Source organism: Punica granatum, chromosome 8 (genome assembly GCF_007655135.1).
Source record: "Punica granatum isolate Tunisia-2019 chromosome 8, ASM765513v2, whole genome shotgun sequence".
NCBI lineage: Eukaryota > Viridiplantae > Streptophyta > Magnoliopsida > Myrtales > Lythraceae > Punica > Punica granatum.
Window position 1 is genome coordinate 3,575,260 of NC_045134.1, and position 23,953 is coordinate 3,599,212.

Genomic DNA, 23,953 nt, shown 5'->3' on the forward strand with positions numbered 1-23,953 from the left:
GAATTATTATTTTGAATATCAATATATATGGTCGATACATAATTACGGTCCGGAAGATTGTCAAATCAGATAAGCATCAGTTTGCACGGTTTTTTGAATAGCATCATCAAACTAAGAGTATTGACGATCGTATTTAAGGAAATAGATATCCAAATAATGAATTTGTGTATCGACGATACAATATAGAGTTCTCAAGACACTCACTTTAGAATTGTGTTCTCATATGGCATCCACATAGTTACGTTGAAGATTTCTCTCATAAATTTTCCGAACATGCGATTTACACGTTCTAATCGGAAAGTTCCATTACCGCACAAAATCTTTTCATGAGCAAACTTGGGCCGTGGTCTGATCGTTAGGCCCAGTAGCATGATTTCTCCTTTCATAGCATGTTAACGCATTACATGCCAATGACTTCATCTGTCATCAACCGAAAATATAAAAATATATTTCCAAGAAAAGCTTTCATTATATATAACTAGATGGGTGGATGATTAAATAATTTCTTTTTTCTTTTTGTATTTTTATGAATTACAGTTACAAAACACAACTTTCCCTTTAAAAAAATACTATAAACACCAAATGAATTCGATAAATTAAGGTTGTTATATATGGCGGCGACAAATCTAATGAGAAATCTTCTATAGCACAGTAACTATTGCTGCGTTTGATTTCAAAGTAGAATTTTAAAATTAGATTTTGATTTTGAAAAAAAGTGGTATAAATAGAGTCCATCCTTTGACTTTGTATGAGTTATTTTGTTTTGTTGTGGAAAAAGAATTGTATAAATAGAACCCATCATTTGACTTTGTATAAGTTATTTTATTTTGTTATGGATAGAATTAAGTTAAAGTAGAACTTCAAAATCCTACTATAAAATCAAACAACCCTATAATTTTCACTGCAACCAGCACATATGTCGTGAAAAATTTCCCATTCATACATACAAAGTGAGTTAAGAGAAGCCCCAACTATTTAGCAAAGGATGACCATTTTATCGAAACATGAAGCATGTTTCGCTGAAAAGAGATGCAAAATCGTAAGATTCTAACAATGCGTTTGTTTTCGGAGTTAAAGTCACGAATTTGTGATTGTGATTGTAGAAGAAGACAAAAATATATGGAGCCCACCAGTTTGACTTTTGAAATATAAAATGAATGGAAGATAGAGATAATTAATTATAATGGGATTGTATTTTAATAATATATGAGGCCCACCAATTTGACTTTTGAAATGTGTGTTTTGTTGTGTAGTGTTTTGAGTTAAAGTTAAAGTTAAAATCTTAAATCACGACTTTGAAAACAAACGGAGCATAAGGGTTAGAGTTGCGATTTTGACAATAACAGACATATACCCTTCTAATATGTGCAAACTTGTCTAACAAATATTTATTTATTTATTTATTTTAAAAATCTCCATCTCCGCACAGAGATAGTTCAAGCTCAACATTTGCCCGTCTGTTCTCTCTGCTCCATCTCAGAACCCCATCTCGTCAAGCAAATGAGCTCTCGACTACATTTTTCTCGGAAAGGAGAAAAAAAGGGGTTCTCGACTGCAAACCAAAATGGCTCCTCCTCCATTCCGGACTCGTATCTCTTTCGACGCCATCAAAATGCTGGACAACAATTGAGGAGAAGCCATCTGTCGACGCAAAGCCTTCATTGAGGTTTCCAGAAGAATAGGAGTTCTTATTTAGTACTTTCACCCGGTGCATATCTCCATCGTTTCAGGGTCCCAGAAAGGCCTAAAAATGATAACATCAAGTTCCCAATAATAATAATTGTTTGTTCAGGCTGAACCAACAATTGCTAACTAAAAATTAAGTCTGAAGACTCATATTTGAAAAGTTGTTCCCCCTTGATTACGAAAAACTATTTCAAAAGAACATAGCCATCTTAGACGCTTCGCCATATCCCTCCAGCAAGTTCCCCTCTATACCTGCGGAAAAGTAGTAAAAATATTGCAAACGACGGTTCAAAGTAATAACCAACAAAAAAATCCTTGTTCCTCAACATTCCCAAAAAAAAAAAAAAAAACAAAGAAAGAAAGCTTACCCTCATGCTCATATTTTTCGGAGTTGCTGCTTGTACTGGGTTCACCCATATCAGTCCTCAAGACGCAACTCTTCGAGCTGAAGCAGTTAAGTTTGTATCGACACAGTAAATCACAGGAAGGAGTACAAAATAGACGACAAATTATTATAATTTCACAATAGATCAAGGCTCCTCATCTCAAAAGAGCAAGGCAACTTGGTTTTAGGGTTTATAATTGACCCACGGAGACTGACGATGGATTGTTTTGTGAGTGAAGGGGACAGACAATTTGTTGCACAATTTTTGCCCACCTGGACCGAACTGCTATATTTACAAACATTTCATATTTGATCCTCTTCTTTTCAATATTTACGAAATAAATCCTGAACTTTCTATTATCTTCAATTAGAAATTTGGCCTGCATGAGGCTAGTCTCAGCCTCTGCAAGTTCTGATCCAGCCTCCTCAAGACCAAGATCAGGGCTGATAAACCTCACAGGAGGTCCAGCTTAACCTTGAGAAGGCTGGTCTTACCTTGTTTCAGGCCAATCTCATTTTTCCCCGAAATGAAAACATAAATTTTTTCTTCATTATTAAAGAACCAAAATTTTTCGTACCATCAAGCATGAAGCAGGTCTTTAACTCGTACCTGGATCAGGAGGCTCACTGCTATTACCAGCAGATCCGGACGACATAGAATTGGCTACCGGATTTTGAGATTTTGTCTCCATCGCCAGCATCTTTAAAGATATTTTCCGCAAATAATCGGACTGAAACAGAAAGATAATGCAAGTTTGTTAATAACTGATAATGGACTTTCCCAAACAGAAACCTTAGGTGTTGCCACAATCTTTGAAGTAATTAGCTTCTCTTATGGAATAATAAATGCAAATCTGGAATTCGGTATTTACATATAAAAGGACTATTTACAAGTATGAATCTCTGATACATTAAAAAGCATAAGCTCCTTTTAAATTCTTTTTTTATTTTATTTTTTAAGTACCTTTAAATTCTAAATAAATACAGATGTATCTATTTTGCCAAGTAATAATAAAGAATGCTTGTGTTAGTCAAAGAAATTATGGGCAAACTGACCTGGTTCAAGGCAGCATGAAATTTTTTTTACTCAAACTGAACTGCTATTCTCCTCAGATCGTGCAATTCCTCTGGATCAGACAATGGGAGATGCCTTTCCAAAGCCTCCATTCTACATTTAACACCATGTATTGAGAAACACGTTAAACATGATACAGAATTACACCATAAGCAAATGAAGCAATTATCCTCACAAAAAGATCTATCAAATACACGGATCTAAACCAAATTAAAAGAATTGATGAAAATTATCTTCCGCATAAGATAATAGAGGAATAAATTCCAATTACTAACATCAGAAGCCATATCAAATCAGGGTATAAAAAATTAATCATTGCATCTTCCCACCAGAAATCTACCGTAAACATCTTATATACTACTTGGTCCAAGCGAGAACGAGGTGCTGCAGTTTTAGAAGTTAATTAATTGAGTGGGAGAATCAGAGAAACACAAATTACATATAAAACCAAACGTAACTTCATCTATCCCATATCTTTTATATTCACATTAATTAACGACATAAACAATGCATCTCTTGCAAAGAATTTTATTTCTCCAAACTTTTCTTGGTCCATGGGAGAAAAACCCGTATCTTTTATATTCTAACAAGAGGTCTCACTAGCCATATCCAACTGAACAGATACATACTTTTCAGCTGATATTCAAAATAATCCATTGTCCTTCATGCACATAAAGAGATACATGGAAATTATTGATGCCAAATGGACTTTATCAAATCAGGCAACCAATAACCGCACCTCTGGAAGAAATAATTCGGGAAAAAAAAAACCGAATAACGAATTCAAAGTTACTTCTTTCCAACAGAATCAATCTCTTGTACAACATAAAAGCAACCTAAGGTCCTTCAAACTATTTCTGGCAGTCACCTATCTAATCTAAACCAACATAACAAGCGAAAAGTAAAATCAAGTACAACAAGAACCGCGAATTGCCATTCCTTTAAGCATAAACAACATAGAAAATTCAAGCTTTGATCGGCCAACCCTAAAAGCTTTCAGCCATATAAGTTTTTTCCATTTCAAGAATTTTGGGAAAATAAAGAACTTCAAATCATATATGGTTACTATACTATTTAGCTCACTTCCAGCAAAAGAAGGAAGGAACTTGAAGCATTGCCCACATTACTACCAGAGCAGCAAGCAAGAAACATCAAACTCAGTCTTAAAATTCCTCATTCCACATAACCCTATCCTAGGAGACTACAAGAAACCGCGTTCCGGAGAATCTCTCGTATAAAATCAAGTTTAGTATAAAAATTATTCGATCCTTCCAGCTCTTCCTGTCAGATTCTTTGCGTCAATTCTCCGTATAAGCTCTCGATTTGGTATTTTAGGATCATTTGGATAAACCCCGGTGGGGAACAAAATCCGGACAGCTCTAACAAGCTAAATAGAACCCAGAACAAAGCGAACAAACGCTTACATCTAGTTCACTATCCGCTCCCTCGACTCCCGAGGCAAATGCTTCCGCCAGTCATCGCCCTCCGGGGCAGCCTGGCCGCCGGCACCGGCACCAACAGGTGGGGCCGGTCTCCAGTTATTGTTATCCATCATCCGTGCAGTCCCTTACGCTAAACGAAGAATTTCGAGGTGCTAAGGTTGTTGGCTACGATCAATTGACAGGAGCAGACCTTCGCACCAAAATCAGTGAGTGATGGCCGAAAATTGAGTCCGACAACGATCCCTAGCAGAATCTGAGGAGCAACCAGAGGGATGAAGTTCGATTTTGGGCGAATTTTATATGGGGAACGGATAATGGACGCGCGAGTCGAGCTGATTGCAGTTGGACCGACCAAATTTGCGAAAATACGAATTTTGATTTTTCTTTCTCTATTTTTCCTTTTCTCTTTTTAAATTATTTCCCGAATTTTTATTTTGAATATCAATAGATATGGAATGGCCGATACATAATTGTGGTTTGGGAGATTGTCGAATCGGATACGCATTAGTTTGCGCGGTTCTTCAGATAGCACGACAATTGCATACGGGGAAACATGTATCCACATAATGAATTATTGAATCCTTATAAGTGGATATAATCTCAAACTTTTCACATTTTAACTAGGAATGTGTACGGATACCGGGTATATTCGAAACCGGTCGAAACCTACCCGTTAGGCTAGGGTCCGAGTAATTCGTATGGAAAATAGGGTAGGGTCTGGGTAATTTGTATGGAAAATATGAGAGGGTCCGGATATTAAAATAAGGAATCCGCAAAACCGGTTCCGGTTCCGATTCTTGCATAGAGGGTATCCAGAATTAGAACCGGAACCAATAACCTTATTCGGATAATAATTTGCCCCATTATATATATAGTTATATTCAGATATTTTTATATTTAAAAAATATAGTCACTGTTTTAAAAAAAAATCAATGTCGACATTTTGTTTCGTGTGATTGCTGATTATGGATTATTTTCGATTTTATTTAGTGAGACAAAAAAAATTTACTAGTTCCAACTGGGTACCTAGAACCTGTAGTATAATATACATTTCGGGTAAGTTCCGATTCCAGGACTCAACATGGTAAGGTTTGATTCTAAATTCTTGAAACGTGTCCTTTATAGGGTAGGGTCCGGGTGTTGTGAAAAAAATAGGATACTCGGATCCGCATACTCCTAATTTTAATGATTTTAACACGAATTTTTTTCTTTAACTAATTAAATCACAAACTATCGATTTTATAATAATGTTAGCACACTGTCAATATTTCTATTAATTTTAATCGGAATTGCTGACTTATATGTGACAGTGCCATGTGGCTCATGGTGATTAGTCAAGTGAGTCCCACTATTTTATGGGATATTTACCTAAAATGGCTCATGGGTTGTTCGTTTTGTCAAATTTATTCTATGCTTTTTTTTGTCAAATCTATCCCATGGTTTACTTTTTGCATCAAATCTATCCCGGAGTTATCTTTTCCGTCGACATCTAACGGCCGTGCTGACGTAGCGCCTACGTTGCAAGTGTGGCCCACTATCTCTCCACGCGCTACGTCAGCACGGCCGTTATATGTTGACGGAAAAGATAATGCTGGGATAGATTTGATGCAAAAAGTAAAGCATGAGATAGATTTGACAAAAAAAATATGATAGATTTGACAAAACGGACAAATCATGGGTCATTTTAGATAAAAACCCCTAAAAAAAATTGGGAAAAAAAAGATAACTGGCAGGCAATGAAGAGAAATTGTTTCCGGCGATCCTAATTGTAGGGGAGGGGAGTGGCCAACATCAAGGCCCCCATCGGAAGCCACATCCCCTCCTCCTCATTTCAAGCTTTCTTTTTTTTTTTTTGTTATTTTTTAAAATTTTCAGAATTTTTTATTTTTCTCAAAATGTGGAACTCAATGAATCTCCATAAGTCATGTGACATTGTTATGTACATGTCAATAATTTCGGTTAAAATAAATGGATAAATTGACGGTGTATTAATATTGTTATCAAAATTGTAGTTTGTGATTTAATAGTTAAAAAAAAGTTCGTGCTAAAATTATTAAAATGTGAAAATTTTGCGTTTCTTTTTTGTTATTAACCCTAGTTTAAAACATTAGTAACCTGTCACATAATTCGTAATAATAAGTAATAAATTAAATTAATTAAATATTATTAAAAATACTCAAAAGTACGTAAAGAAATAAAAAGCCCAAAAATAAAAATTTTGAGAGCAATTGAGTAACCCACCACAACCTCGTTTTATTAGGTAGATAGATAGATCGATAGATAGATTATTAAAAATTTTAAAATTTCAAAAAATAAAAATATTTATAAAATATAAAATTATGAAAAGCGTGTTTCATAAAATATTTCCATAACTATATTTATATCTAAATCCCATTATAAAAATGAAAATGCTTTTGAGAAAAAGTTCAGTCTTAATTAAAATTTACTAAGAAACTAAAAAAAAAGCTCAAGAAATAAAAAAAATATTTATTTAATTTAAATTAAAAAACAATTTTTATTAAATACTTTCCTAACTAACAGTACTTAATGAGAAAAAACATAACAATATTTTGTTCTACCTGACTCATATGATAAAATTTATTTTAAAAATCTAAAATTCGTTTTTATTAAAATTTCAAAACAAAAAACAAGTTCAAAAATCTGAAAAAATTCAATTAAGCAATCAAGGCATTCTAATGCTGTCACACTAGTCTCACAATATCTCCACCATCATTTATGCTAGAATATACCCACACGTACTGTGCGACTACCGTGGAAAAATATTAACAGTGAGAAAATAAAAGTAAGAATAGGAGATTAAATTTAATAAAGAAAAAAATAATATAATCTGAAGACCAGAAAACATCAGTTAACTCGGTCCTTTGGGCCAAAATCTTGAGACAGAAAGTAATAACAATCTGATTGCGGAATAAAATTTTTAGAGCCATCAACCTCCGAGCTTCTTGTTGACTTATTGTTGATGCAAACGATGAGCTTCCAAAGAGGTCAATGATGTTCAAACATGATATTAAAAGCTTTTGCTGGCAACATAAAACGACTCCATCGCTCCATGTCATTCGATCGAAGAGGTGGAGCATAAATTTCACTGATCTTGAACTTTTTAACCATCATATAAATTAGAAAGTAGTTATAAAACTGATCTCCTGCTTAAATAATAATATAGGATACATATATATAGGTAAAAATATAGATATCATACCAGGTGTTCTTGACAAATTATCTATAATTATTCTATCATAGAGGAACAATCCTTTGTCTAACTTTAAATATCAATTTCTACCCTTAAAAGTTTATGTATAATTTTGAAGGACGTGATTGTAATTTCATCACAATAACTATCCACTTTCCCACTTTTCTCTCCATCTTTTTTTCTTCTCTCTCTTTCTCTCTCTTCCCTAAATCATCAACCGTGGCTTTTTTTTTAATTTAATATAAAAGTTTCTAATAATTTTATTATTATTTTTTAAGAAAAAGAACTCTATGAATATAATTCAAGTTAAGAGAATACGAAATAAGCATGCACACGGACCGTATTGACGATATTAATGTTGACATCTAACAAATGAATGAGTTTCTTAGAAATTTCTTTTCAAATTGTACTCTCGGGTCATCCTCTAGTATATATACCGAATGAATTCGATAAATTTAGGTTGTTACAAATGGCAGCAAGTCTAATGAGAAATCTTCTAGGGCACAGCAACAGTAATTTTCACTGCAACCGGCACATATGTCTAAAAGATATTCGCATTCACACAGCATGAGTTAAGAGAAGCCTCTACTAGTTAGCATATGATGAACATTTTATCGAAGTATGATGCCTGTTTTGCGTTACTCGCCGGAGGGCCGAGGCAACCATAAGCTTTTTCTTTGCATCTTCTATGTACTTCATTACCAAGTCGAACTTTTCTTTGGAGTTTACAGCAATCTCTGCAGCTCCGAGGAAGTTTGTGTGCGGAGCTTGAAAGAGATTCAAAATCGTCAAATGATTCTGAGAGTTAGAATCAATGTTTGTTCAAGAATCTATTAACAGATACTGTAGGGAAAAAAAAAAGGAAAAGAAATTCTCCATTTCCAGGCTGAAATAGCTCAATGTTTGCTCGTCTGTTCTCTCTGCTTCGTCTCAAAACCCCATCTCAGAAAGCAGATCAGTTCTGGACTTAGGAACCAGTGGGGTCAGCTCACAAGCTATTCACAAACGACATCATTGCAGCCGACAACCTGCTATGGAAATTTATATGGAGATGGAAAGGTCCTCCACGAGTGAGGAACTTTTCATGGTGTGGGTTATGGGCGCCTTCTCATTAATGAATTGAGAGTACAAAGGGGCATGACTGACTCCACACTTTGCTCGATTTGTAAGGCTGATGATGAGTCCATTCTTCACGAATTGAGGGATTGCCCCTCAGTTCAGCAAATGCGGCAGCAGTTGTTAGTTGGAAGAGGCATGATCACCTTCTTTTCTGACAACAGGGAGGGCTGGCTGCTCAAGCACCTTTCTAGCAGCAAGTTCGAATAAAATGGTGCACCGCAGACGTGCATATTTGGTGTTGGTTGCTGGCTCATCTGGAGTTGATGCGATGCAGCAAAATAATCTTCGACACCTAGTTTCATCGTCCAGCTGATGAAGCGGGTTTGAATTTGCTCACATTTGTTCGAACAACACTCATTCTTATTCATCGAGCAAGAGAACCGTGAGGAATATTGGTTGGATCCCGCCAGACTCAGGGTGGCTGAAACTCAACACCAATGGAGCTGCAAAGGGTCCCCCGAGTATGGCAGGTGCAGGTGGATTGCTAAGAGACACCAAGGGAGGTGGGTTAGAGGCTTTGCTCAGAATATTGGAGTTGCTTCGACGATCACAGCAGAGATGTGGGGAGCAAGGACAATACTAACTTTGGCGTGGGATTTAGGAGCTTGAAGGATTATCCTCAAAGTAGGCTCCGAAATAATTGCTCACCGGCTCTATTCATTTCAAGTGATGTGCAACTAGAATGAAAGCCTTTGACAAGACATTAGAGCTCTTATTAATTGACTCTGGATAATATTGGTGCAACACATGTAATCGGAGGGCAACACATGTGCAGACTGACTTGCTAATTATGCATTTTCACAACATTTAGGAGATCACTCTCTTAACCACTCTCCATCTGGGCGCAATTCCCTATTGTTTAGTGATGTTATAAGTGCCCCGACTTTGTATTTCATAATCAAGCCTCAGCCCCCGCAATTCACCCTAAAAAGATGGCTCCTCACTTATCAAAACAGAGGGTGGGGGGGGAAGCTCCTCCTGCTCCTCCTCCATTCCGGACTTGTATCTCTTCGAGGCCATCAAAATGCTGGAGAAAAATCAAGGAGAAGCCATATGTCGATGCTACGCCTTTCTCTATCATGGTTTTGCAGAAGAATCGGAATTGTCATTTAATACTTAGACCCCAGTACATACAAATTATTTCTAGGTCCCAGAAACACCTGAAAAAGATGACATCAACTTCCCAATAGTAATATTTGTTTGGTCAAGCTGAAACCAACACTAACCTTTAAATATTAACCAACGGAGACAGATTGAAAAGTTGTTCCTTCTTGATTACGGAAAACTACTTCAAAATAACATAGCCATCTTAGATACTTCGTCATATCCCTTGAGCAAGTCCCCCTCCTTATCTGCGAAAAAGTACTTAAATCTAGAAAATAGCGCTAACAACAGTTCAAAACGATAATCAACATGAAAGTTCCTATTCGTCAATATTCAAAAGAAATCGAAAGCTTCACCTGCTCATATTTTTCGGATTTGCTGCTTGTACCATGATCACCCGTCAGTCCTCAAGATGCAACTCAGCGAGCGCCGCAGCTGTTAAATTTGAATCAGCATAGTAAATCAAGGAATGGAGTTAAAAAGAATATAACAAATTGATGTAATCTCACAATAAATCAAGGTTCGTCATCTTAGAAGAGCAAGGGAATATGGGTTCAAGGTTTATAATTGACCCACAGAAATCAACGATGGATTGTTTTGTGAGTGAAGGGGACAAAAGATTCACAAGCAATTTTTTTTTTTTTAACGGAGTATATTCAGTAGACAATTTTGCCCATCTTAAAAGGCACATGTGAGGCACATGACAGTTTTGGGTCATAGATAAAAGAAATGGATCTGCAGCACAGTTGTATCCTAGATGCTTTAATTTGTATATATAATTAGAACGGTACTTCATAAGAATTGTCAAGAAACAAAAAAGGACCCACATCAAATAAACAAGGGCAGACATGCAACCTTTTCATGTCATTATTTGCTGAACTGCACCAAAAACGCAGAAAAACCTAATGGAAAGAAATCCCCCTAGAATGGATAAAATTGTTATAAGCTAATGCAATATATGCAGTATTGAGTTAAAAGCTCCAATAACTAGTGCAAATGAATAATAAAGGTACAGTTATCATAATGTATGATAGAATGCTAAAAGAATCTAGTTTAATTTATAGATTTATCAAAGAGAAATCATGAACACATGACGATTATTTTTTTTTTAATTTCTCGTACATATTTTAATATCTCCTCTTGATAAGCACAATCAGCAGGAAGCATTTAAGGCTGTGTTCGCAACCAGAACCAGGAAACTGGCTCTTCCTCAATTACAATATCAAAGAGAAACTGGCTTTTCTCCATTAAAGAAAATGCCCAGTGGACCAATATCGTTTTTATGTTATGATGATATATAATCCCATCTCAACCCACCCCAACTCCAGCGTCCAATGGCCTTGATGAGGCTAATTTCAGCCTCCTCAAAGTCTGATCCAGCCTCCTCAAATCCAAATCAGGATTTCAAGTCAATTTCATTTTTCACTGGAATGGAAACTGAAAATTTTCTTCATTACTAAAGCACCAATGCTTTCGTAGCATCAAGCATGAAACAGGCCTCTAACTGTTACCTGGATCGGGAGGCTTACTGCTATTGCCAGCAGAACCTGAGGACATAGAATTGGCTACAGAATTTTGAGATTTTGTCTCCATCGTCAGCATCTTTAAAGATATCTTCCGCAAATAATCGGGCTGAAAAAGAAAGATACTGAAGTTTATTAATAATTGATAAATGGACTTACGTGCAATAATAAATGCAAATCTGTGGTTCTGTGTCTACATTTAAAAAGACTACTACAAGTATAATTATAAAATTAGCGACTCTCATACATTTAAAAGCATAAACTCCTTTACTCTTCTTTTTTTTAAATATAAGTATCTTTAAATTCTAAATAAACACAGATTTATCTATTTTGCCCACCTGATGTAAAGAAAGCTTGTTTTATTCAAAGAAATTATGGGCAAACAAACCTGGTTCACAGCAGCATGGAAAATCTTTTCCTCAAACTGAACTGCTATTTTCCTTAGTTCGTGCAATCCCTCTTGACCAGAAAATTGAAGATGCCTTTTCAAAGTCTCCATTCTACATTTAAGACAATATATTGAGAAACGTAGTAAGCACGATATAAAATTACACCATAACAAAATGAAGCATTATCCGCACAAAAGGACCTATCAAATATATAAACCGACCAAATTTTAAGAATTAATGAAAATTATCTTCCACATAAGAAAATAAATAGAAGGATAATTTCCAAAAACTAACATCGAAAGCCACATCAAATTAAGGTAAATTAATTGACCCGTGCATCTTCGCACCAGAAATTACTACTGTAAATATCTTATTAACTACTCTGTCCAAGGGAGAACAAGATGTTGCAGTTTTAGAAGCCAATGAACTTAAGTGCAAGAATTAGAGAAGCACAAATTACACATAAGAATAAATACAACTTCGTCAGTCCCAAGAAGTACAAATTCAAGTTTCCAGCCATGGCTTGCTACTGCAATTGTCCATAAACAAACTAAAGTTTGTGAACAAGCATCTGTGCGCTATCAAGACTGCAATTAAAAAACAATGGGTCTCTACAGGATGGGGCATGCAATGGAAATCTACAATCTATATCAATAATCAAAAAGAATTATCTCCAAGAAACTCCAATGAGTATGGTACTTTTTTCAGGGTTAGTTTCTTCTTTATGAGTCTACCATCACTTCATGAATCAATGTCAATGAAAATATGACAAAAGCACAAGCATAATACCATAAGCAATATCTCTCGTTTCCATTCAATATAACAATCTACTACCACTTCTGGCCCAATATGCCACACCATCAACAAGCTGCAGTGACATTAACTACTCAAAACTGCACTTCTACGAAAGAATTTTATTTCCCCAAACTCTTTTAGATCAGAAGAGAAGAACCCATATCTTTTATCCTTTGACTAGAGGTCGTACTAACCATCTCCCACTGAACAAGATACATACTATGTAATCGATATTATACTAATTCATTGACCTTCATGCATATAAAGAAATACATGGACATTATTGCGATGCCAAATAGTGCTTATCGAGCAACAAAAACCACACCTCAGGAAGGAACAAATCAGAAAAGAAAAGCTGAGTCACGACTTCATAGTTACTTCTCTCCAACAGAATCCCTTGTACCCCTTGTGTGCAACCTAAGGTTCCCAAAACTAATTCTGACAGTCACATATCTAATCTAAACAAACATAACAAGCACAGAGCAAATTCAAGAAGAACAAGAACGGTTTATGAAATTAATGGCATTGAATTGCCATTCATTCAAGCATAAACGACATAGAAAATTCAAGCTTTGATCGATCAGCCCTACAAGCTTTCAGCTACGTAAGATTTTTCTGTTCAAGAATCTGGGAAAAATAAAGAACTCCAAATTCCCCTCAATGTAGCCTACTTCCAGCCAAAGGAAGGAACTTGAAGCATATCAGAGGAGGAAGAAAGAAACATCAAGCTCAGTGTTAAAATCCCTCATTCCACATAACCCTATCCAAGGACTCAGTTCACAAGAGACTACGGGAAACCGCATTTCGGAGAGTATTTAGCATCGAGCTTATTGTTAAAAAAATTCGATCCTTTGAGCTCTTTTTGTCATATTCTTGGCGTCAATTCTCCGTGTGAGCTGGTGACAAAATCCAAACTGCACAAACACCTAAACAGAATCCAGAATAAAGCGAACAAACGCTTACATCTTGTTGACTATCTGCTGCCTCGACTCCTGAGGCACATGCTTCCTCCAGTCATCGCCCTCCGGGGCAGCCTCGCCGCCGCCCCCGCTAGGTGGGGCCGGTCTCCAGTTATTGTTCTCCATCACCTGTGCAATCCCTTCCACTAAGCACGGAATTTCGAGGTGCTGCGGTTGTTGGCTACGATAAATTCAAGGAAGCAGAATTCCACACCAAAATCAGTGATTGATCGCCAAATATCCGACGACAATCCCTAGCAGAATCTGAGGAGCAAACAGATGAATCTAAGCTTCGATTTTGGGCGAATTTTATATGGAGGACGAGTGGGTGATTAACTAATTTCATTATTATTATTATTATTATTATTTTGTATTTTTATGAGCTTGACAATTACAAAAGACAACTTTTCCTTATATAAATACTAAATAGTATAGATACCTAATAAATTCAATAAATTAAGGTTGTTATATATGGCGGCAAATCCAATGAGAAATCTTCTATAAAGAACTTCAAATTATATGTGGTTACAACAATCCCTAGCAGAATCTGAGGAGCAACCAGAGGGATGAAGGTTCGATTTTGGGCGAATTTTATATGGAGGACGAATATGGACAAGCAAGTCGAGTAGATCGGAGTCGGACCGACCAAATTTGCGAAAAATACGAATTTTGATTTTTCTTTCTCTATTTTTCCTTTTTCTCTCTTTAAATTATTTCCCGAATTTTTTATTTTGAATATCAATAGATATGGTCGATACATAATTGCGGTCCAGGAGATTGTCGAATCGGATAAGCATGAGTTTGCGCGGTTCTTTAGATAGCACGACAATTGCATATGGGGAAACATGTATCCAAATAATGAATGATTGAACCCTTATAAGCGGATATAATCGATACATAATTGCAGTCTGGGAGATTATCGAGTCGAAGAAAACATCAGTTCGCTCGGTCCTTTGGACAGCATCTCGAGAGTTCTTTTTTTTTGGCGAAAAAATAATTTCTACTCTTAATTATTATTATAGTGTTAGTTATACTCTAAATTAGCTATTACATGAACTAATACGATGAACTAAAATATTGGAAGGGAAATTTTTTCCACTGTGGCTTCACGCGAGTTAATTGCAGTGTTATATAATTTAGATACGTTTGGTATAAATTTTTCAGAATTTTCATATGATATATAACAATATTATAGAACCAAAAAAATACATAATTTTATTTAGGCCGACATAGGTGACAAAAAATGAATTGTAGAACTCACATTTACATCTAATAGTAAATATATTTTTTGAGAGCCGGATATGTTATCTTTAGTGACATCAATATATTTTCCAGAACAAGATCAATCATAGTTTGTGCTTGGAATTCCTCTTTATAGGTTTATATAAATATCATAAAATGATTCAAATCGAATCTTCACAGAATCAGTGTTTTCTTTTTTTAATTTAAATCTTTTGAAATAAAAAAATCACGTTTTTTAATTCAACTACCAATTAAGATCTTTAAAATAGAAATGTGAAGTGTATTATTTTAAACAAAAAAAAACCTAAACTTTTCACATTTTAATTATTTTAGCACGAACTTTTTTCTTTAACTATCACAAACTACCGATTTAATAATAATGTTAGCACACTGTCAATATCTCCAATAATTTTAATCGGCAATTGCTAACTTGTACGTAATAGTGCCACGTAGCTCACAATAATCGGCGAGTGGATCCCACATTTTTTTAAAAAAAATTATGAAAAAAAAGGTAGCTAGCTAATAGTCAGGAGGAGCTGTTGCTGACCACTCCAATTGGGGGGTGGTCGACGTTAAGGCCCCTACCGCAAGCCATCTATTCGTATCTCTTCGAGGCCATCAAAATGCTGGAGAAAAATTCAGGACAAGCCATCTATTGAGGCTGAGCCTTTCTCTATCGCGGTTTTGCAGCAGAATCGGAGTTTTCATTTAATACTTAGACCCCAGTACATACCAATTATTTCTAGGTCCCAAAAACACCTAAAAAAGATAACATCAACTTCCCAATAGTAATATTTGTTCGTTCAAGCTGAAACCAACACGAATCTTTAAATATTAACGGAGACAGATTTGAAAAGTTGTTCCATCTTGATTACGGAAAACTATTTCAAAAGAACATAGCCATCTTAGATAATTCGTCATATCCCTTGAGCAAGTTCCCCTCCTTATCTGCGAAAAAGTAATTAAATCTAGAAAATATCGCTAATAACAGTTCAAAACGATAATCAACATGAAAGTTCCTATTCCTCAATATTCAAAAGAAATTCGTCATATCCCTTGAGCAAGTTCCCCTCCTTATCTGCGAAAAAGTAATTAAATCTAGAAAATATCGCTAATAACAGTTCAAAACGATAATCAACATGAAAGTTCCTATTCCTCAATATTCAAAAGAAATTGAAAGCTTCACCTGCTCATGTTTTTGGGATTTGCTGCTTGTACCGTACAACCATGATCGCCAATCAGTCCTCAAGATGCAACTCTGCGAGCGCCGCAGCTGTTAAATTTGAATCAACACCGTAAATCAAGGAAAGGAGTTAAAAAGAATATAACAAATTGATGTAATTTCACAATAAATCAAGGTTCGTCATCTTAAAAGAGCAAGGGAATATGGGTTCAGGGTTTATAATTGACCCACAGAGATCAACGATGGATTGTTTTGTGAGCGAAGGGGACAAAAGATTCACAAGCAATTTTATTTTTTTTTAACAGAGTATATTTGGTAGACAATTTGGCCCATCTTTAAAGGAACATGACAGTTTTCGGTCAATATCAATTGCTTAGTAACAGGAGGTAAACTGATACGATTCTAATATATCATGAATGAGTGAAATGACACAACATAAAACTTTAATGGGCATAGCAACAACCAACCGAAACTTCAATGAATTAAAGTGGCATTTTCCCTTTAACATAACAGATGATAGGACGCCCCAGAAGAAAAGAAACAAAGGTCGATTAATAGCTCCATCAAAGAGAAAGGATGAGCATATGCATGACAAGTATCTTTGATATCATCTCCATTCCTAATTTCTATGTCATGATATGCACAGGTAAGCAATAAGCATTTAGAGGTGGTTTGGGTTGCGGATTATGGCAGGTTATGGAGGGCGGCCTTTGCTACCACTCCAATTACAATTTCCCAGAGAAACGAAAATAGAACAACATTTTGCAAACCCCAATAAAGAAAACGCCCAATATCCTTTTTCTGTTATGATGATAACATCCTATCTCCACCAGCCACCAAACTCTTGTGTCCAATGGCCTCTATGAGGCTAGTTTCAGGCCCCGCAAGTTCCGACCAGCCTCCTCAAGACCAAGATCAGGGATGATAAAACCTCACATGAGGCCAGCTTAGCCTCGATAAAGCTGGCCGCAAGGTTGTCAGAATCGCGATTCTACCTAGAATCGGTCGAGGGTCGTGGAATCGTGAATCGTAGAATCGAATCGTGAATCGTAAAATTCTACCTATATTTAAAAAAAAACATATATATATATATATATATACACACACCAAATCCCATGTCAGAAATAGTAGAAGTAAACATCAAATGATAAATCTTGTTGCTTTTTATTTCGTTCGTCAAAATCAGATGGTGCTTAGTCTTCACAAGAGAACGCTCCCACTATAACAACCTCAAATGAATTTTTTTTTTTCGGTGATAAGCCTCAAATGAAAATTGATATAGTACCATGGTCACGAATCTTATAAGCGAAGTTGTTTTTTCTCCCTAACTTCTTCTTGGTATATTCCTTTTTGGAATCATCTTTGCACCTAAAAAAGTAGATAAAATTTCAGCATAAATCATCTCAAACCATACGACAATCAGGAATTGGCCGGAACTCAATTCGAAGCAGTTCCAGAAACTTTCCAAGTCCTTATCACTTACAGTCAGGAGATAAGTTTCAAACTTTTCATAAAATAATAGAACCAATGAGCAATACTGTTGCACAATGAGAGAGATGAGGGGGGAGAGAGAGGGGGCATATGACTTTAGGTTGAAACTAGAATCGTAGAATCGGTCTGATTCTACGATTCTGCGATTCGAATCGCGATTCAGTCACGATTCTACCTTCTCGATTCATGCCATGGAATCGGAATCGGTAACCACCCCTTGAATCGTAGAATCGTAAGATTCTACGATTCGAATCGCGATTCTAACAATCATGGCTGGCCGGACCCCTTTTTTTTTTTTTTTGGGGGGTTGGGGGGGAAGGCTGGCCTGACCTTTTTTCAGGCCAACTTCACTTCTCAATGAAATGTAAACTGAAATTTTTTTTCTTCATTACTAAAGCACCAAAATTGTTACCTGAATCAGGAGGCTCACTGCTATTGCCAGCAGAACCAGAGGGCATAGAATTGGCTACAGAATTTTGAGATTTTGTCTCCATGGTCAGCATCTTTAAAGATATTTGCCGCAAATAATCGGGCTGAAAAAGAAAGATACCGAAGTTTATTAATAATTGATAAATGGACTTATGTGCAATAATAAATGCAAATCTGTGATTCTGTGTCTACATTTAAAAAGACTACTACAAGTATAATTATAAAATTAGCGACTCTCATACATTTAGAAGCATAAACTCGTTTACAATTTTTTTTTAATATAAGTACCTTTAAATTTTATATAAATACAGATTTATCTATTTTGCCTAATAATAAAGAAAGCTTGTGTTAATCAAAGAAATTATGGGCAAACAGACCCGGTTCGCGGCAGCATGGAAAATCCTTTCCTCAAACCGAACGGCTATTTTCCTTAGTTCGTGCAATCCCTCTGGACCAGAAAATGGAAGATGCCTTTTCAAAGTCTCCATTCTACATTTAAGACAATTTATTGAGGAACGTAGTAAGCACGATATAAAATTACACCGCAACAAAATGAAGCATTATCCGCACAAAAGGGCCTATCAAATATATAAACCAAGACCAAATTTTAAGAATTAATGAAAATTATCTTTCACATAAGAAAATAAATAAAAGGATAATTTCCAAAAACTAACATCAAAAGCCACATCAAACTAAGGTAAAATAATTGACCCGTGCGTCTTCCCACAAGAAATTACTACTGTAAATATCTTATTCACTACTCTGTCCAAGAGAGAACAAGCTGTTGCAGTTTTAGGGGCCAATGAACTTGAGTGCAAGAATTAGAGAAGCACAAATTACATATAAGAATAAATACAACTTCGTCAGTCCCAAGAAGTACAAATTCAAGTTTCCAGCCATGGCTTGCTACTGCAATTGTCCATAAACAAACTAAAGTTTGTGAACAAGCATCTATGCCCTATCAAGATTGCAATTAAAAAACAATGGGTCTCTATAGGATGAGGCATGCAATGGAAATCTACAATCTATATCAATAATAAAAAAGATATAGCTACAAGAAACTCCAATGAGTATGGTAATTTAGAACTGTTTTCAGGGTTAGTTTCTTCTATATGAGTCTACCATCACTTCCTAAATCAATGTCAATGAAAATATGAAAAGAGCACAAGCATAATACCTTAAGCAATATCTCCCCTTTCCATTCAATATAACAATCTAACTACTACTACTTCTTGCCCAATGTGCCACACCATCAACAAGCTGCAGTGACATTAATTATTTCTCCAAACTCTTTTAGATCAGAAGAGAAGAACCCATATGTTTTATCCTTTGACTTGAGGTCGTACTAACCATCTCCCATTGAACAAGATACATACTACGTACTCGATATTACACTAATTCATTGTCCTTCATGCATATAAAGAGATACATGGACATTATTGCGATGCCAAATAGTGCTTATCGAGAAACAAAAACCGCACCTCTGGAAGGAACAAATCAGAAAAGAAAAGCTGAGTCAGGAATTTATAGTTACTTCTCTCCAACAGAATCCCTTGTACGCCTTTTGTGCAACCTAAGGTTCTCTAAACTAATTCTGACAGTCACCTATCTAATCTAAACAAACATAACAAGCACAGAGCAAATTCAAGAAGAACAATAACGGTTTATGAAATTAATGGCATTGAATTGCCATTCATTTAAGCATAAACGACATAGAAAGTTCAAGCTTTGACCGATCAACCCTACAAGCTTTCAGCTACATAAGATTTTTCTGTTCAAGAATCTGGGAAAAATAAAGAACTCCAAATTCTCCTCCATGTAGCCTACTTCCAGCCAAAGGAAGGAACTTGAAGCATTACCCGGATAATTATCAGAGCAGGAAGAAAGAAACATCAAGCACAGTGTTAAAATCCCTCATTCCACATAACCCTATCCAAGGACTCAGTTCACGAGAGACTACAGGAAACCGCATCTCAGAGAGTATTTAGCATCGAGTTTATTGTTAAAAATATTCGATCTTTTGAGCTCCTTTTGTCATATTCTTGGCGTCAATTCTCCGGACTGCACAAACACCTAAACAGAATCCAGAATATAGCGTACAAACGCTTACATCTTGTTGACTATCCGCTGCCTCGACTCCTGAGGCAAATGATTCCTCCAGTCATCGCCCTCCGGGGCAGCCTCGCCGCCGCCTCCGGGACCGCCCCCGCCAGGTGGGGCCGGTCTCCCGTTATTGTTCTCCATCATCTGTGCAGTCCCACTAAGCGCGGAATTTCGAGGTGCTACGGTTGTTGGCTACGATAAATTCAAGGGAGCAGAATTTCACACCAAAATCAGTGATTGATGCCCAAACATTGAAGCCGACAACAATCCCTAGCAGAATCTGAGGAGCAAACAGAGGGATTTAAGGTTCGATTTTGGGCGAATTGTTGAGCGGAGTGAGAGAGACGAGAGGGTAAAAGGGGGAGGCTTGTGGATTTATATAGAGAAAGGATATGGACACGCAAGTCGAGCTGATTGGAGTTGGACCGACCAATTTCGCGAAATTACGAATTTTGATTTTTCTTTCTCTATTTTTCCTTTTTCCTTTTTAAATTACTTCCAAATTTTTATTTTCGAAAATCAATAGATATGATCAATACATAATTGCGGTCCGGGAGATTACCGAATCGGATAAGCATCAGTTTGCGAGGTTATTTAGATAGCACGACAATTGCATATGAAAAAAAACATGTATTCAAATAATGAATGATTAAATTCTTTTAAGTGGACATAATCGATACATATTGCAATATGAGAGATTATCGAGTCGAAAAAAGCATTAGTTACCTCGATCCTTTAGACAACTTCTCGAGAATTCATAAATATATATTTTTTGGAAACAAATAATCCAAGCTTCCAGCCATGGATTGGTACCACGATTGTCCTTAAAAAAAAAGTTTGGGAACAAGCATCCATGCCCGCTCAAGATTGCAATCGAAAAACTATCGAGTCTCTTTAATAAAAATATGATAAATCAAAAGCATAATACCTTAAGCAATACGTTCCATTTCCATTCAATATAAAATCTAATTGTTAACACTTCTTGCTCTGTGTGCCGCATCATCAAGATGCTGCAGTGACATTAATTACACAAAAAATGCATTTCTTTCGTAGAATTTTATTTCTACAAACTTTTCTAGGTCCAAGAGAGAAGAATCCAATTTTTTTTTTCCTTTGACTAAAGGTCTTGCTAACCATCTCCCTTTGAACTAGATACATACTATGCAGCCGATATTAAAATAACTCGTTGTCCTTCATGCATATAGAGTGAGTGATACTGTGATACAAGGAGATTCTTGCGATCCCAAATGGTGCTAATCGAGCAACAAAAACTGCACCTCTGGAAGGAATAAACCAGAAAGGGAAACCTGAATCACGAAATTCGTAGTTGCTTCTCTCCAACAGAAGGTTCTTTGTATGATACTCAATTGCAACCTAAGGTTCTCTAAACTAATTCTGACGGGGTTAATTAGATTTGAAGGAACTCTTAATTCTAGCCCAACGTCGTTTTTTAACCTGATATATCCCAAAGTCAAGGTCAACCTTCAGCCCAAGGGGCAAAAAAAAAAAAAAAGAGAGAGGGAAAAAAGGATCAAGGTCAAGCTGATTGGAGTTGGACTTGACTTGGGCCGACCCCGAACTCTCTTTTCTACTATCACGTCTCCTAATTACTGGGCTAATTGATCTATACCTTATCTTAGACCATCTCCACCGGTAGAAATTTTATGGGTCTCTAAATTGGGTTCGATTTTCGCCACATAAACGTCACATTAAACAAAATCTCATTCAAGAAAATGAGATACTCAAAACTCCAATAGTCGGTCTCTCATCGAGTCTCCAATATAGTTTCGCAGTTTTTAATTATTCTATAAAAAAGAAAAAAATTTGCTTTAAAATGCGTGACCCATAGCCTCCATGTGGCCAGCAGCAGCAAGAGCCACCGTCTCTTTGCTCTCTTCATTTATATAAAAAAATAAAAAGTTACTATAGCAGCGATAGCAGAGCTATTACATGGCAATCCTGGATTTCCCCCGAGGTGTCTCTCTGCAGATAGACCACTACACATGAGAGAAACGCGTGACCTTCATACGCCACGTGGCGTGGAGAGGCACGCATCTCTTGCCCAATGGAGATGGTCTTATATTGAACTAAATGAAGGGCTTGTATATTAAAAAGATAATTGACCACTTATGGTCTTATATTGAACTAAATGAAGGGCTTGTATATTAAAAAGATAATTGACCACTTATGGTCTTATATTGAACTAAATGAAGGGCTTGTATATTAAAAAGATAATTGACCACTGATGAGATAAAGTTTATAGAAGATATAAGTTGTCCATGACTAACAAATGTTCTTCAATGATTGCTTAATGACTGTTTGTTGATGTAGCCAAGTGGATCTAGGCAGTGGATTGTGAATCCACCATGTTTATAAGGAAGTTTTTTTCCCCAATAATCTATGAAGAATATATATATTTTTTTCAGTCATAAAGGAGGTTCATAGGCCTAATACCATAAAATATAAATTCTAATAGTTAATAAAAAGTGCGGATAGTACCATTACAACTATATATATATATATTTTAATTTGTAACCATAAATTTAGTTTAGATTTATTTCTTATTAATCTTATTTTGATTAAAGTTCTTTTGATTCTCATATATTGATGATGTAATACAAAATAATTAGTTACATATTTTTGTGCTTTCAAAGAAAAGATTTTCGTAGTTCTAAGAATATGTATAAACAAATACTTATTTTTTTTTTTAATTTTATCATTTTTCATAACTGAAGAATATTTAGAGTTCTATGAATGATGGCTCAATAATATCACACCATTTTTTACATTGTGATTGGTGAAAATTCCAAGAGTCACTCAATTTTAAATTATCTACGTTCTATGTGGCATTCTCAAGCATTTCGTTTCGACTTTTATAATTATATATACGTATAGATATATAGATAGTTGTTTTGTTCTTCTACTAAATAATTTATTCAGAATTTAACTAAAATAATCTTAAAAAATTTGAATCCTCTCTAGTTATTTGATTTGTCAACATTTCTTATATATGAATTTCCGCATGTAACGCAGGTGCATTGGGTTAAATTTTATGCTTAATCATATTAGTCTTATATATATATATATATATATTCATATACATTTATAGTTCTCCAACTTTATTGAATATACTAAAATAATGAATTTTGGTTAAAATTCAGAAATGTACCTTTAAGCGAATTTACCTATATGTTTATGTCCTATATAAAGAATATTATAGTGGCTGACTGCCGAGAATGCTTAAAATCTAAATTATGAACCCCACGTTTCGCTAAATAATAATTAGTTAATTATGTCTTTAAGATATAAAATAATTTTTAGAATATAAAAAAATCTACAATTTCGATTTTAACTAGAAGTACAAAATAATAATTTAACTATTAATATATATATTTAATATTTAAAATACTTATATGTAAGTTATGTTACTCTCATACAATATCTATATACAATTACATTTGTTTTCAACTTTACTTTCTATCATATAATAATATAAAAAATTTAGGTGAAAATAAAAAAATAAGCATCTTTGAATGAATTGTGAGAATTATAAAATCGACAATACATCCGTCTATATTATTTGGTCATGATACTATAAACTCTGATTTATGATTAACTCGCTAAAAAAAAGCCACTAATATGGACAAATTCAATGTTCATCAGTGCATTATCGAGGTAAATTATGACCAATAACCATAACATAGCAATAATCTCTTACTAGTATCCGTTATAATGGTTAGAGTTCACTCAAATTAATTATTGATTTTAGCTCGGTTACATATAATCTATTTTTATTCTTCAAATAAAACATATGTTA

The 23,953-nt window shown here is 35.3% G+C and overlaps 1 protein-coding gene and 1 long non-coding RNA gene across 3 annotated transcripts; both read right to left on the reverse strand.

Annotated features, from left to right (window-relative positions):
• Positions 1-1,366: 1,366 nt before the first annotated feature.
• Positions 1,367-4,942, reverse strand: LOC116187914. Of its 2 annotated transcripts, XR_004152138.1 has the most exons (5): positions 4,571-4,942; positions 3,128-3,239; positions 2,682-2,802; positions 2,055-2,131; positions 1,367-1,938 (listed from the first exon to the last, which is right to left on the reverse strand). It is a non-coding gene; the product is annotated as an uncharacterized LOC116187914 (long non-coding RNA). The 2 variants fall into 2 exon arrangements; XR_004152137.1 differs by lacking the exons at positions 2,682-2,802; positions 3,128-3,239; positions 4,571-4,942 and having other exon boundaries at positions 2,055-2,565.
• Positions 4,943-9,596: 4,654 nt separating this feature from the next.
• Positions 9,597-20,509, reverse strand: LOC116187825 (mediator of RNA polymerase II transcription subunit 15a-like). Its single transcript, XM_031516779.1, has 9 exons — positions 20,144-20,509; positions 18,411-18,522; positions 18,017-18,137; positions 16,170-16,203; positions 13,693-13,878; positions 11,934-12,045; positions 11,534-11,654; positions 10,379-10,457; positions 9,597-10,270 (listed from the first exon to the last, which is right to left on the reverse strand). Exons 1-8 carry the CDS (start codon positions 20,278-20,280, stop codon positions 10,423-10,425), a joined length of 858 nt encoding a protein of 285 aa, XP_031372639.1. The 5' UTR covers positions 20,281-20,509; the 3' UTR covers positions 9,597-10,270; positions 10,379-10,422.
• Positions 20,510-23,953: the final 3,444 nt, after the last annotated feature.